Source organism: Lytechinus pictus, chromosome 2 (genome assembly GCF_037042905.1).
Source record: "Lytechinus pictus isolate F3 Inbred chromosome 2, Lp3.0, whole genome shotgun sequence".
In the NCBI taxonomy this organism is placed as follows: Eukaryota; Metazoa; Echinodermata; class Echinoidea; order Temnopleuroida; family Toxopneustidae; genus Lytechinus; species Lytechinus pictus.
In genome coordinates, this window is record NC_087246.1 from 49552287 (window position 1) to 49567744 (window position 15458).

General features: G+C 35.4%; 2 protein-coding genes across 2 annotated transcripts; one reads left to right on the forward strand and one right to left on the reverse strand.

Moving 5' to 3' along the window:
• Nucleotides 1-948, forward strand: LOC129278288 (testis-specific serine/threonine-protein kinase 4-like). The gene has a single exon (XM_054914493.2). It carries the CDS (start codon nt 1-3, stop codon nt 946-948), a length of 948 nt encoding a protein of 315 aa, XP_054770468.2.
• A 3445-nt stretch (nt 949-4393) lies between these two features.
• On the reverse strand, nt 4394-15444 carry LOC129254088 (charged multivesicular body protein 1a-like). Its single transcript, XM_064095032.1, has 7 exons — nt 15291-15444; nt 13617-13636; nt 12554-12631; nt 11310-11456; nt 10395-10463; nt 9554-9613; nt 4394-7634 (listed from the first exon to the last, which is right to left on the reverse strand). Exons 1-7 carry the CDS (start codon nt 15304-15306, stop codon nt 7407-7409), a joined length of 618 nt encoding a protein of 205 aa, XP_063951102.1. The 5' UTR covers nt 15307-15444; the 3' UTR covers nt 4394-7406.
• Nucleotides 15445-15458: the final 14 nt, after the last annotated feature.

A 15458-nucleotide genomic window follows, 5' to 3' on the forward strand; every position in this document is an offset into this window, starting at 1 on the left:
ATGGCAAGTGAAAAGAACTCGAGCAAACTTGATGGCAAAGACAAAGGGCAGTCTGTTTTAGAGTCTCATGGCTTTACAGTTCACGAGACCGTCGGTCATGGATCATATGCCGCCGTAAAGTGTGCATTTTCCAATAAACACAAGTGCAAAGTAGCGATCAAGGTGGTGTCCAAACGAAAAGCTCCTGAAGACTACCTCGTCAAATTCTTACCGCGAGAGATACAGGTTGTCAAGCTTTTGAAACATCCGAACTTGATATGCTTCCTGCAGTCTATCGAGACTACCAGTCGCGTCTATTTGATTATGGAGCTTGCGGATAATGGAGACTTGCTGGACTACATCAAGGCCAACGGTGCGTGCCCAGAGGAACAGACAGGAATGTGGTTTCACCAACTGGTTGAGGGCATGGAATATTGTCACAACTTGGGCGTTGTCCATAGAGACCTGAAGTGCGAGAACCTGCTGCTCAACAAACACAATATGTTGAAGATCACGGATTTTGGTTTTGCCCGCAGCAAGATGAAGCCATCAGAACCAGGGAAAACCATTCTCAGTGAGACCTACTGTGGAAGTTACGCATACGCCCCTCCTGAGATCCTGAGAGGAATTCCTTACTGTCCGATGTTGGGAGATATCTGGAGCATGGGTGTCATCCTGTACACCATGTTGTACGGACGGCTACCATACGACGACACCAACCACAAGGTTCTCCTGAATCAAGTGCAAAGATCTCCTGGATTCCCCAACAGCAAGGTCGTCCCGGGTGAATGCAAGGACCTCATCTGTAGAATCCTGTCCCCTGCAAAACGGCGGATCAACATGGAAGAGATTCAACAAAACGCCTGGTATATCAAGGTCACACCAACCACTGGGAAACCTAAGAAATCAGTCATAACCAAGCAAACTGGGGAAGGTCAGAACACAGCTGCCCAAGATAAGAAAGACTAATACAGCAATAGCTAATATGTTGAGTGGTAAAGTTCCCCATACAAATCTCGAGCTACTAAGTCCGATAACAATAATATGATTTGAAGAAAATTTAATCAAAATATGGGGATAAAAAAGAATAATAAATAACAGAGAAGAACTCAAAACCCATAGTAATTCACAATACAAGGCAATAAAGGGAATGTTAAAGCAAGAAATCATTACCGTGTTTTATCTTTTTGTTTTATTGATAGCATATAAAAAATCTTGTTAGACTGATTTTATATCAAAATCTATTTACATATATTTATGACACATGCAAACTACTTTCAATATTGTTGATTGAGCATTATCAAGTTCATATTTTCAATTAATTCTTATCTATCTGATTATCTGAACTTAAAGATCACATGCCAAATTATCTCCTTTAACTATATCCATGTAATTTGACTGAACATGTTTGAAAAGATGTGACGAGTTGGTTAGTTTCTCTCTTTTTAATACACTTAATATCACTCTTTCAATACATTGTGTATTATGCCGAACATTGGTGAGAATACACTATACTTTTAAGGACAAGTCCACTCCAACAAAAGTTTGATTAAATAAAAAGAGAAAAATCCAACAAGCATAAAACTCGGGGGCGGATCCAGCCTCCGCCAATAGGGGGGGCCCGAATTTTTTTTCACCAATAATTTCCCCGAACGGCCGCTCAAAGTTGATTTTTGTTTGTTTCTTTGAAGGGGTTGTCCCAGTGGCGTAATGAGCCAAAAAATTTGAGGGGGCTCGAAATGGCGTATCGCGTAAAATTAATAAGAAGTTACGAGCGAGCGAAGCGAGCGAGCAAACATTTTGACATTTTTATTACAAAAATCCAAGTTCGTGATAGATTTTAACATAATATTTGGAAAATGATATTATATTTCGCCCTTTTCCCTTTCCTTTTCTCTTTTTTTTTCGTGATCGTGAAATTTTTTCTTCTTTTATTATTATTATTATTATTTTTTTTTTGGGGGGGGGGGGCGAAACGCCCATGTCCTAACAGTAATTTCTTAGCTTTATTCTTATAACAACATAAATGTGTAATAATTTCATAAGCCCTATTAAAATAGTGTGAGCGCGAGTGCGAGCTAAACAATTTTGAAATTTCATGTATTTTGTCCTGAAAATTCAGTTGAACATTCTGGGCAATGTTTGTAAACCTGATGAAGATGCGTATGTAACTAGATAATTACTGCGAGCGCGAAGTGCGAGCAGAAATTTTATATAATGCGTTCTGGCCTTGTCGAAAAGGGACCTGTTAAGGACGATTTGCAGTTAGCCATTAAGTCGATACATATTTCAATGATTAAATTATGCGAGCGCGAAGCGCAAGCTGAAAATTTTTTGACGTACCGGCCTAAAAAAATTAACGTTCTATGCACTTTTTGTAATCATGAACGGTATAAGTATATAACCAAACAATTGATGCGAGCGCGAAGCGCGAGCGGATAAAAATGAGATTTCAAACCTTAAAACGGGACACTATCTTCATGTTTTGTAAATCATGAACAAAAAATGGGTATAACTTGGTATCTTCCTACATTAATAATGCGAGCGCAAAGGGTGAGCATAGATTTTTTTGATATTCTGATCTGAAACTGTATATATAGGCTCATAATGATTGAAATAGAGAACAAGCTGCGTATCTGAATAAACAAGCGTTCGCGTGTTTTAGATTTCGACCTCGAATCTGATACTGATCACTCGCCTTCCTCCTCTTATGTTTCCCCTTCTTTTTTCTCCTCTCCTTTCTCTTCTTTTTCTTTCTTTCTTTCCCCTTCTTTCTTTTTTCGCTCCGCCAATAGGGGGGGGGGGGCGGGCCCCTCCTGGATCCGCCTATGACATTCGTCTGAAAATGTCATCAAAATCGGATGTAAAATAAGAAAGTTATAACATTTTAAAGTTTCGGTTAATTTCACAAAACAGTTATATGCACATCCTGGTCGGTACGCAAATGAAGAGACTGATGTCGTCATCCACTCACTTTTTCTTTTGTTATTTCATTATATGAAATATGAAATATTTTCTCCTCATTGTCAAGTTAAACAAAGATCATTTCCTCCCTGAACATATAGAATTAGCATTGTTTTGATACTATATTGTATAATTCAAACAATAAAGAAACAAAAGAAATAGTGAGTGACGGACATCATCGACTGATTCATTTGCATGACACTGAATTGTGCATATCACTGTTTTGTGCAAAATAAGCGAAACTTTAAAATGCCATAACTTTCTTATTTTACATCCACTTTGATGAAATTTTCAGCGTTATGCTAGCTAGCTAGTTTGATTTTTCTCTATTTATTCAAATCAACATTTTTACTGGGGTGGACCTTTAAGAAATATATGGCATATCTAGCTCGAAAATGTAAAAACCAAGATTCTTGTGCTTACTGGTCTTCTTCATGGATATGTATGTACTAGTCAGAAACTATTGTTCACTTATTCCCAGACAGCTTGCCCCCCCCCCCCCCCCATCAATCATTTACTGCAGAAGATATTGTCACAATCATTCATCATTTTATAAATCTAGAGGGCGCCATACAATTTACAGAACTACCAAAGTTGTGTGCGATGAAGGCAAAATGGATATTTGGTAGATTTGGTAAAGCATAAGTGAGCAAAATTCGAGAGGAGTCATAGTACAAATGCGCCCTGGGTAACAAGGGGTACTGTACGCATCCAGCTAAGCAAATATTTAAATGTAAAAATACCCTCAGGAAAATGAACAATAATTATTTGCACATTTATCATTAATATTCTCTCTTCTTCAAATGGAGGAGGGTTGCCAAAAAAACCCAAGACGAGAAGGTGTTGCAGGAAACTTATGTCAAATTACAACTGTGTAATACTTAATTAGATTTATTAAATTAATCAATTTCTACTTTCACTTACTAGCAAGCAAGCCTGTATCTAGTAGTGTGGCCATTTGTTGATGCATATCAGCTAATTTTTTAATTTTTGTGGGTTTTAAACCCAGAGCAAAAAAATAAATAAATTCAGTGAATAAGGCAAATGTTCGTGATTTTAAGAAGTTTTAGTACCATATATAAAGTTTGAAGCTATTTCTCAAGAAAATTATCATTATATTTCAAAGATAATACGTTTTATTATAAAAAAAAAGGTTCAATAAAAATTGTTAACTTTTCATTTTTCAACATTTTGTGATTCAATTAGGTGATTTTTTTTACAAGGCTTTTAGTGATATTGCTCAGCTAAAACCCGACAAAAGTCAACACTGACCATGTACCAGCAAATAATTGTGCAAGACGTTGGTTTGATTTAAAGATCTATTATTTGATTGCAATTACTGACAAATTTCTTGCAATGTCCCCAAAGATATACTAAAAACCTTTGTAAGGAAGTAGTATATGAAATATGATAATAATATTTGATTACAAACAAAAACTATACACTGCAATTTTAAGATTAATTGTATTTATTTATTTCAAACAAATGCACGAATATGATAAAAATTAACTATACTTTCAGATATAAGTTCTTCAGAATATAAATCTCATTTGAAAAATAACTGATCCTAGAGGCTCAGGGAAATTAAGTGAATGATAAAACGAATGTGATTTGTATTTGTATCCCAATGATTCGTATACACTCTCATGTTAATCAAGAATCCATCATTTCATTATAACAAAATGTTTATTCACTTACACTGTACTGCATAATTCTACATTTTAAGATTAGTTTTAGTGTCTAATTTTTAGGTGAACTGAGACATATCAAGAAGAAATCAAATGTTTCTGTAACAAAACATATACAAGGTCCAAATATCTGAAAGTCATTTATGATAAAAAAAACCCCCTCATATATGAATAATATCAATGAAATATGATATACATATCAATATAATTGGTACTCGAATAACAAAATTTCTTATTCATACATAATCACTATTAAATCTATTTACATGCTAGAGTTATCACAAATTTCTGTCACCTTAACAGAACATTGAAAGAAAAATTACAGGATATGTATACTTCATAGAAGGTTAGGGTTAGAAGTATATTAAATGCATTTTTTTTTGTTGATAAATTTGTGACCGACAACACTTTATTTCAGAAACAAGGTCTGATTTGTTTTTCTTTCAGTCTTTTAATTCTCCATCCTACCATGGATATGTCCATACAAAATTGCCTTATCTTACTACTACACCGATAATAATACGAAACACAATCATAAATACGTCTTTAAAAAGATATGGGCCAAATCTTTCAAACATGAAAAGAGAAATGTGGAAATTAATTGTTGGACCGGTGCTTTCAATTTTCAAAGTAAAAAATATCAAAGGAGCTACTCTCGAACATAAAAATTAGAGTAGGCCTATATGCAGCATCTAAGCCAAACCAATTCATCAAAGATTTAAGGAACCTTTCAATGAAATGTCAGGCAAATGAAGTGTTTTAAAAGTTGAAACCGGCGATAACAACAAACTGTCTAGTTTAGGATTGTAATAGTCTGAATCAAAACTGATAAACCCTCTTAAGCATTGAGCTGAAGCAGCTACCTATATCAGGGATCCCAGCCCATCAGGGAAATCAGGAAGAATTATATAACTTTTTTCCAGTCAGGGAAAAATCAGGGAATTTGATAAAAAAAATCCTCAAAGGGAAAAAATCGGGGAATTTTGATCAGCCCAAAAGTCGAAAGCGCATGGTAGTCAGTCAAACTCTGTTATATTTTGTTGCATATCAAAACAACATCCATTGAATGACTGGTTATGGTGGTAATAATTACTTTTACATTATTGTTTTTATACCGAAAATACGTGTAATTCACTGCAACAACCTAGAAAACATGCGAAACTGGGATTGGGTTTAAATAATTATCAGGGAATTTTAAAACTTCATCAGGGAAAAATCAGGGAATTTTGGTTTCTTGAAAAGCTGGGAACCCTGACCTATGCTGACCAAAAATCTACAATTATCATAACAAAGTAAGGTTCTTATTTACACATTTATTAATAATACCTACATATAGGTGAAGTATATAAATATCACATGATCTGTTGACTATACACATATTTACGATTCAGAGAAAAAATAGTAAAGCAACGGGAAGACAGAATGTAACAGTTGAAGAATAGAATAGATTATGTTGGAGTGAGAAAGAAAGAGTAGGGGACAGTTTCACAAACATGGCAAAGTTATGCACAATCTTGCAAATGACTGGTAAATGGCAAGGCACACAGGCCAAATGAAAGTTGAGATTAAGCAAAGTGATAAGGGATAGATCCAGAGATTAAACTAATACATGAGGATAAAAAGGAAGATTGAGGGGTGGATGCAAGATCAATCAGTTATGGAATGCTACAATTACCAAACAACCAGAATAAGTGGAAAAACTTGAATTGCAATCTCCTTAGAAGCTTTCTTCAACCATTGTTGTCCAGGTGCGGATTGGGAATCAGATGATACACATTACCCCCTCTGTATTCCCAAAGTAGCATTTTCACGCCCCTCATATAGAGAACTATCTTCCCTTATTCGAAGTCATAACTCCTTTCCTCTTTTAATTTAATATGTCACATTTTCTGTTTGAGTAATTTTGACATTTGGGAATTAAGAACTACTCTTTTACACTTGTCAGAAAATTCTACACATATTGGCCTGTATTCTGAAGTCTGGTTTAACTTAGTCCATGGTCTAACTCTGGGCAAAAATTATGGAAAGCCAAAAACTGTACAAAAAATGTATTGACGCTACATAAATTCACTATGCTATTTCACTGTACATAAAAGATGAAGAAAACTGTTTTTACCTACCATTTACAGGCATGTATTAATTATTGTGAGTGTGTTAAATGAGCTGTTAAATTGAACCTGTGCTGTTAGAGATTTGTTTCACAATTGGCTGTCCATAGTTACATCACAACTTAAGACCAGAGTTTAAATTAAACCCGACTTCACGGTACGCGCCATAATTGACCCACTTTCTGTTCCCTCTAAGGAATCCTGGATCCACTCCTCCAATTCGGTGGATTGTTAATATGGTGCGCCATCTATCGGTTGCAGCGGACAGGCCAATTTCTAACTTTGGGGTCGCGCAGGCACAGGCAGCGCACAGTGCCATGTGACTGTGATGCTTCAAAAATGAAAACCATATGGCAAAAGCGGAGGAAGAATTCATCGAAAACGGTCAAGATTTCGCCAAAAAATCTGCGGAAAATTTCTCTCCCACCCTGGTAAACAGCATAATTTTATGCAAACCGGCCGAACCGCATCAGCCAGTGCAGCATACTGCATGCATGCGCCAACCAGATGTTGACATTTTCCCATAAGGCATAGCAAATTTCGGCCTGTCAGCAGCAAATAATAGATGGCGCACCCTATTGTGAATCCACCGTATTGACCTTGGTGCAAATTCATAAAAATGGCAATTACAATGCACTGATGACCATACAGAAAAGAAAGAGACTGCTTAGTTTCTTAACGCTTGCAATCTCCTGGTCAGACTGTCCTCCTCCGCCATGGTCCTTGATGAGGATGCGGTCGACGCTGCAAGGGGATCGTTCCCGGCCAAGGGGGCGGCGTTCAAGTCGGAGATCATCTCCAGCCCGTTCTCCTCGGCGACCTGGTGGATGAGTTGATCTACCTGGTCCTGGGGCGTGGTCAGGGTGGTAGCCGCGCCCATCGACCCCTCCATCACCTGGACCAAGGAAGAAGAGGGAGGGGGTGAGGATTAAAGACCGTCTTGGGGTATTAATTGTTCAAAGGGTGTTCCTCTTCAAGTTATATGACCAAGAGATATGATTTTTTTTGCATCACATGGTTAAGTCATTGTCTCGCTATACAGCAGGTTAATGCATGATCCCGAAAGATGCAACTATATACGGATATACAGGTATATTAAATGAATTTTCAATCCTGGGAGCCGTTTCATAAAGCTGTTCGTAAGTTAACCCTATCTTAACTGGGCTATTTCAGACCAGTATATACTGGGGGGGGGGTCAATTTGACCCCCCTCAGATCTCGGCTGCTGATCGCGCGATCGCCACAAAAATGTGCACGCGCGTAGAGCCGGATGTAAACTACAAGAAGACTGTATGGTTAAATTTCAAAAAATCAATTGTTTATATTTTTCAATTAATGAATTATGCAAATAAGCGTATGAAATTTGCCCTAAATTTGGTTTTTGTGTATGTTTTTGCCTTTAACTCAATTTATATAGCTAGTAGATTGCTAATTTTTGGTGGGAGTATCAATTATTACATTTCTAACAAATATCTGGAAAAAATTGCAAAAATATAATTAATTTCTTATGTATTCTATTGTTTTTTTCCAATGAACTTTGTCAGGGACCCTTTTGCGATCATAAATAGCATAAAATAAAAATTATGATTTTTGGTTGAAAAACACAATTTGCATTTACTTTGTACACAGAATCACGTTTTTGAGCAATTTTGGGTCTGACATGTACTTACAAAATGTTGCGCAATTTCAGAACCGCGTACCTGGGCGTCGCAAATTTGGTCTCAAAAGATGCGCAAGACTTGAAAGTAAAAAGTCAGCGAGCGGCACGGTAATCCCAGTTTAATAAGGGTTAAGAGTGACTTTGAGAACGACTGGTGATCCTTCTTGTGGTAAATGGTATAGACCAAAATGTTCATTGGTTAAGTGCGTAAGAAAAGTTCATCAGTCGTTCTTAAGTCGCTCTTAACTTACAAAGAGCTTTATGAAACGCCCACCTGATGTCAATTTCTGGTGTCTGCGATTGTAAAGTACATCCCATGAAATCACAAGAAGGACTGACTTTAATGGTCAATTTCATTTGAAATTCACAACCAATACACAATGGAAGGACAAATGAAAAAAGGGTGTAGAGCTTTCAATCAGGCTGCTCAGTGCTGGAATATCCAGATTACATTGTAAAAATATCAAAGTTATCAAAAAATGAATGAGGAAAATTCAAGCTATTGATATATGATGGAAGGTGAACTAGGGGGAAAGAGGGAGTCAAGATCAATATATAATTAGAATATGTCCATTTATATAGTGCAGTTACTATATGCATATACTCTACTGAGCTTGACACTTGGTATAATATTCAGGGAATAATTTTGCTTTACAAATTTGAATAGCATTTTTGGTCATCAGAGAATAGCTCTCAACTAAGTAATGTACAGTCCTAGGTAAAAATATGCTATATAAAAGACTTAATGCATAGCAGTCTTTCAAAAAACGTGGAGCAAATTACGATTCAATACCAGGAAAATTATTCCCTGATATTATTACCCCAGCTGCAGCTGAGCCGCCATATAGGCACTAAAGCATTCAAGGAATAATCCTACCTAGATCTTCATAATGCCCCTCAAGTTTTTCCATGATAGCCGAAATATATGTAACAAAAGAGACCATCTTCCCATCTATCAGATATATCACGAAATATGACACTATACACAAAATTTATGGACTTGTACAGATCTTCCTGGCAGGATCTTTGGAACAAAATAGAACTGATGCATAACAAAAAATACAAATTATGTAATTATATGCGGATAAATGAGACTTGCCCATTTCAAAATGTATAACTACTGAAGATAAATGAGTTGGACTTAAGATTCTTACCTGAGTGTGTACGTCTAGATCTTCAAATTGCCCCTCAAATTTCTCCATGACAGCAGAAATCTGTCCAAGAATAGCACCATTAAAAAGAGTAATTAAATAGACAGCAACAAATGCTAGCAAATGCTTGGCCTAGCCCAATATCAATTTGAGTAAAAATGCACACGTGTTTAGAATCTATCATTTGCCTTAAATGTTGAGGAATATATGTCTGACCTTTGACCTCTGAACTACATGTGATAAAATGAAAATCCTATTAGATCGCAATATATGGGAATGGAGTACAAAGCTAATCTGGAAAAAAAATCCTTATCTGGAAACAAATTTCAGTGTGCTCAGAAACCTCTCTGACCTTGAACTTTAATTCTACAATCCTGAAACCTTAACAGCTTAATCCCCCCCCCCCAAAAAAAAAAACAATGAAGTGTCAGGTAAGTCAGTCCATCAGGTCTATACGTTGTGTTCACAAGTTACATCATCATTGCCAAATTGACCTTTGTTCTTGAACTCTAACCTAATGACCACAGATTCTAAGCAGAAAACAGGCCACCAAGAATGGACCTAGCTTAACAGTTAAATACAAGTCCATCCATTAGTTCCTGGGTAGGTTAGTATAAACCTGTCACCCAAACCCTTAAAATAGCTGTAAAGAAAAATTATGCAACACTGTGAAGTAAAACTAACACATGACATTTGACCTCATGGCCCTTTAGGGTTAAGACAAAGAAATATATCTGTATTATGCAATATCTTAAAACTGACCATTGTCCTTTGACCTCATGACCCTTCACGGTCGAGGCATGAAAGTATAATTGTAAAAGAATATACACCATGCAATATTTACCTTCTGTAGATCCATTGATTGAAGAGCTTTATCTAGACCTTTAACAACTTGGCCCATGTTCTTGGTTATCTGTAAAACAGAACGATACACCCAAACTCTTTGTTATCATCAAATGTAAGTAATGAATTTCCATTAATGCCTAAAACCCACCTTCATTCATTACTTAGTTATTTTGATATCTGTCAATACATATTAGTGTCACTAGATTTATGCCTCACTATATGAAACCATGATGACTCAACCAACAATTGTGAGAAACCATTGTAACATGTAAATAAAGATCACTCCTCATCTGTACCTCAACCAAGTCAGACGTGTATTTTAGCATCCTTGTTTTTTCGTAGTAGAGACATCACAGTTATATCATATTTCCTTTCTTTACAGACAGCGATTTTCTTGTATGGTTGTGATAAGTCTAGATTCTATTCATTGGTTTACTTGTTATTCTCTCTCCTCTCTTCATTCTCGGAGGATGTTTCTAATTCGGGTGTCGAGGTCTCAAGTGTTATTTGCTCACTTGATTGTGGGGAAAAAGACACAAAACAGTCCCATCGAACGAAGACGTTGTGATGTGCGCTACTTTATTGTGATCATCGCTTACTACACCCAACATTGTCATCATTTTCATCATCATCTTCAACTTCACCAATATTACTGTTATATGATCACAGATAACATTATCGTTATCATCACCTCCCCCCCTCCAATCTTCCTATCGTACAGACATACCGCCCAGTTCAACCATTTCCCTACTCTAATCAATCAGTGTTTACTAACTTACTTAATTACTTACTTACTTACCTATTTACTTACTTACTCACTTAATTTACTTACTTATTTACTTACTTACTCACTTACTTTACTTACTTACTTAACTTACTTATTTTCTAACTTATTTATTTATTTTGATCTCACCTGTTTCATTGCCATGGCTGACTGTACCCTTGACGATACTGCATCCACCCTGGATGCCATTCTGAGATAGTTAAGGCCCTCATTCTTCTTTCTGATGGCATTCTCTGCATAGATTCTGGCTCCTTCTACGTTCTTCTGTTCAAGGGCCTATGCACAGAGAGATTAAAAGAGTAAATGTTATGTTAAACATAGTGCAATTTCTTTCTTTTTTACATAGGACGCTAAGGGCAAAGGCCTGTAAAAGGGCTCACAGTCACAAATACTTGTCCATTAAATAAGCATTGTGGCATGCACCTGTAATCCAGCTAAATGCAAAATCTATTAAAAGGGTGCTCCTGGCTGAAAAAAGAAATATTTTGAACAGATAAAGACAAATCACACAAGTAAAACACTAATAATTTGATCAAATCAAACAAAGAAATAACAAAGTTGTAAAATTTAAAGATTTGCACTTTTGCAGTATTTTGGTAAAACAGTTCTATGCATGTGTTCATGAATATTCAATGAGCAAAATGATGATGTCATATCCCCACTTTTTCTAACACATTTTATTATATGAAATCATGTATATGTATGTATATTCATTGCTGCAACTTATCAGAATGGAAACATATGAAAATATGAAATAATCATGAGTTTATGTAATAACATAAGAAAATGGAAAGTGGGAATGACATCATCAGCCAAACTAATGAATATTCATGACACGCATATAATTGTTTTCACAAAACATTGCTAAACTTCAAAACTCAATAACTTTGTTATTTGTTATCAAATTCTGATGAAATTTCCAACATTTTGCTCAGTGAACATTACTCATTTATTTAGATATAATTCATTTTCATCTCAGAGTTCCCCTCAAACTGATTCAGAGATCTATCTGTGGATTGAGCTGAGAAATGGAGAACATTTCATCAACATATTTTTTTCTGACAAGTTGCTAGATATGACAACTTTCAATGGTTTTGATTGGCTGAGAAGCATAGGTGGCTGACTGACAATGGTTAGTATCGGATAAAACAACCCTCATTAGGTTTTCAATGATTCCATAGAAGGTGTGGGAGAAAAAGAAATTAATCAATTATTGAAACCTAATGAAAATTGTAAATTAAACATCTAGATATTTTTATTTGCACAATTACTGATTTCTTCTTTTAAACCATAAAGATCCTTTTTTTCTAAACTGAAAATGGGACCATCTTGGCAAGACAGGAGTTATCTATGAAGAAAAGATTTATACTTACTTTTTTAACTTTTGCCTGTTGAACTTTTTGTTCCTTTTCTGCCTTCTTAGCATACCTCTCAAGTTGTTTTGTAGAAAACTGTAAATGAACCAAAATGGGATATGTCAACACTTTAACGTCTGGATTCTTTTAGGAAACCTGTTTGATATTTCTTGTTGTATCAACAAATTGTTATATTAATCATAAATTGGTTTTGTTTGGAGGTGCAGCAGTGGTCACACAGATGAAGATATTGGGTTTTTTCTAGAGTTTATTTTATTTGCAGAGATGAATTCCCCACGAGGATTTCAGCTTTACAATTACTTGCAATAAAATCCTGCCTTCAAGCCTTCAAAAAGCTTGATATCTTCCAAAGAAAAATTCAAATTTTCCAAAAGAATCAACACATGAGAGAAAAAAAGATCTCTTATGTTAGACAATAGTTCACTTCTTGTAACTTTCATTATTGAGCCTTTTAAAACTTTAAGACACACTTTATCTTTAAGATCACTTCTGAAATTTACAAGTATGATATGAACTTTAAATGTAATACATTGAATTCTTAGTAAAATCTAATGGTTATGGAAGTTTTACAAATAATTTGAAATATATTTTATTTATTATTAATTTAACAAATATATAAACAAAATATTGATACTTTAAAAAATTCATCTTTTGAAAAAAAACTTGAAGAAAAAAGGTAATTGATAAGCAGAAGTAGACCTGAACATATGGTGATGAGATTGAGAGCAAGTTACAAAAGTTGACAAAACACAAGAATTTAAACTTTGTCCATTGACACAAACACAATTCTATAATCATGATTTATTTGTCATTCAGGAGGCAATTACCATTACCAGCATATGCAATTTTGGTTTATACATGCAAGTGAATAGAACAAAATCATAATCTACACTACAGTACACTGGATGTGCAAGGTTAGTATATTTTGCAATAAGTGTTAATGACTGTGAGAATTGGCCTGTCAACTTGAGAGACAATATCTAAAGATTCTGATTTTAATCTATTGATTGTTGGAACATATAAACATAGAGTAAACATCTACGTCAGGACTATTTCTTACCTTCAATTGAAACATAACATCTGGGTTGTTTCCAGGAAGCGAGATGTCCAATTTAAATCAGAGATCATGACAAATAATAGTGAGATATTTGGAAGGAGAGGAAAAAAAAGACGAAATTGTAATCGATGTTCAATTGTATAATCAAGGAAAGGAATCATCAAATTATTTTAGAAGAATCATAATCTTTCAAATGAGTATAAATAAGTTTAAAAAAAGTAATACTCAACAATTCTCAAACCAATCTAGGATTTACAGAAATATAGAGCAAAGTAACTGATTGGAATCGCAGCAATTCTGCAGTGGAGCAACTAACAGAGCAAACAATGCAAACAGAACAACATGGATGCGCCCATGAAACTGGAATTATAACAATCGACTTCGACTCAATAAATTCAAGCAAGAAAATTGAGAAATCCTGCTAAGTACTATTATTTTCATAGCTCTGACTTACTGGGTTAAGTCAAGCCTTATTAAGGTTTGGAAATATATAGTGAGTGATTGTATTACCGACCGGCCTTGTATTACCGAACGCGCGCATCATACGCGTCAGAAAATAATTTCATACGCTCAAAATTTTGCAACATCCTTCCAAAGAGAACTTGAATAGAAAGATGATGAAAAATTGTAAAAAACACATTTTCAAAGTTTTAATATTCTAAAAATAATAAAATATGGTCAAAATAGCTCATCAGTGATTTTGTTGTTTTCTTAACTTTTCCCGTAGAAAACACACGTTCGGTAATACGATACCTTTTTCAAGTGACCAAAATATTTCACATGCGAAGAGGGGTCCGATTGGAAGCTAATATCGTAAAAAGGAAAAACGATTTAGGCAAAATTTTTACACATTTATATTTTGTAGGTAATTGTGTATTTATGGTGAAAGTTTGGTGAATTTTATGAGAATAATGTGTTTGATATGATTGAATTCATGAAAAGTGTTCGGTAATACGATCCACTACCATACATGTAGTAGTCTGGTGTAAAAAAAAATAGTGAATATTGAGTGTCAGGTGAGAAAGACTATCGTCGCTGGATCATGGAGCTTCCTAATATACCAAACACTTCTTTAAACTACCGTATCTAATGCAACCACTGGAACACCTTTTCGGCATTATCGTGAAGCAGGGAACCACCGTTCAATTTGTATAGCAGAGCTTTATTCAGTCGACACATGCATTGCATCGATTCCCTTTTCATTCCACCTCCATTCACTTGTCTTGCACACAAGCGCGCACTTTCATCAAGTGGTTCCCAAAACGGTCTTATCACCATCCCAGCTGCACCACCTTTCCTGTATGCCTCATCTGAACCAACCAGAGGACATTGCCTACAATGTCAGCGGCGGTGACTTCTTTCATCTCCCATTGATTGACTTGTCTTTGTACACAACGAGCGCACACTCTGACACACACGAGAAGAGAGGCGACTTACGTTACTTCAAGTTCAGGATAAGGCCGATTAAAGGCGATAGAATCTTTAAAGTTTATATAGCACACCACTCATTCAATGAACAAGGTTATGTCACTTATGATATAAACTCTATAACAGTAACACACCAACTTAATTAGTTTAAATAAAAGTACAACAACACGCCAAAATATATTCAATGGGACCACACAATTATGCACAAATAAATAAATAACTCAAGTTACAAAATTCTACCAGTTTTACCTTCTAAAGCCGGCATTCTGTGGCCCCTTTCTTTAAAACTTGCACAAATGAAATATAGAACGGGCAAATGAGAGGCTACACTCTACTGAAGTACTGAATTCTCGAGTATTATTGTGATGTGATTTTGACTCAGATGCTATTTTTGGATAATGATGAAAAAAATAGAAG

Bases quoted from the DNA above. Each gene is read 5' to 3' on its own strand.
- LOC129254088 (XM_064095032.1), bottom strand. The intron at 11,457-12,553 runs GTAAGTATAAAT...CTCTGTGCATAG, and splicing joins AACAGGCAAAAGTTAAAAAA to GCCCTTGAACAGAAGAACGT. The intron at 9,614-10,394 runs GTAAATATTGCA...ATTCTTGGACAG, and splicing joins AATCAATGGATCTACAGAAG to ATTTCTGCTGTCATGGAGAA.
- LOC129278288 (XM_054914493.2), top strand. From the start codon at position 1: ATGGCAAGTGAAAAGAACTCGAGCAAACTTGATGGCAAAGACAAAGGG.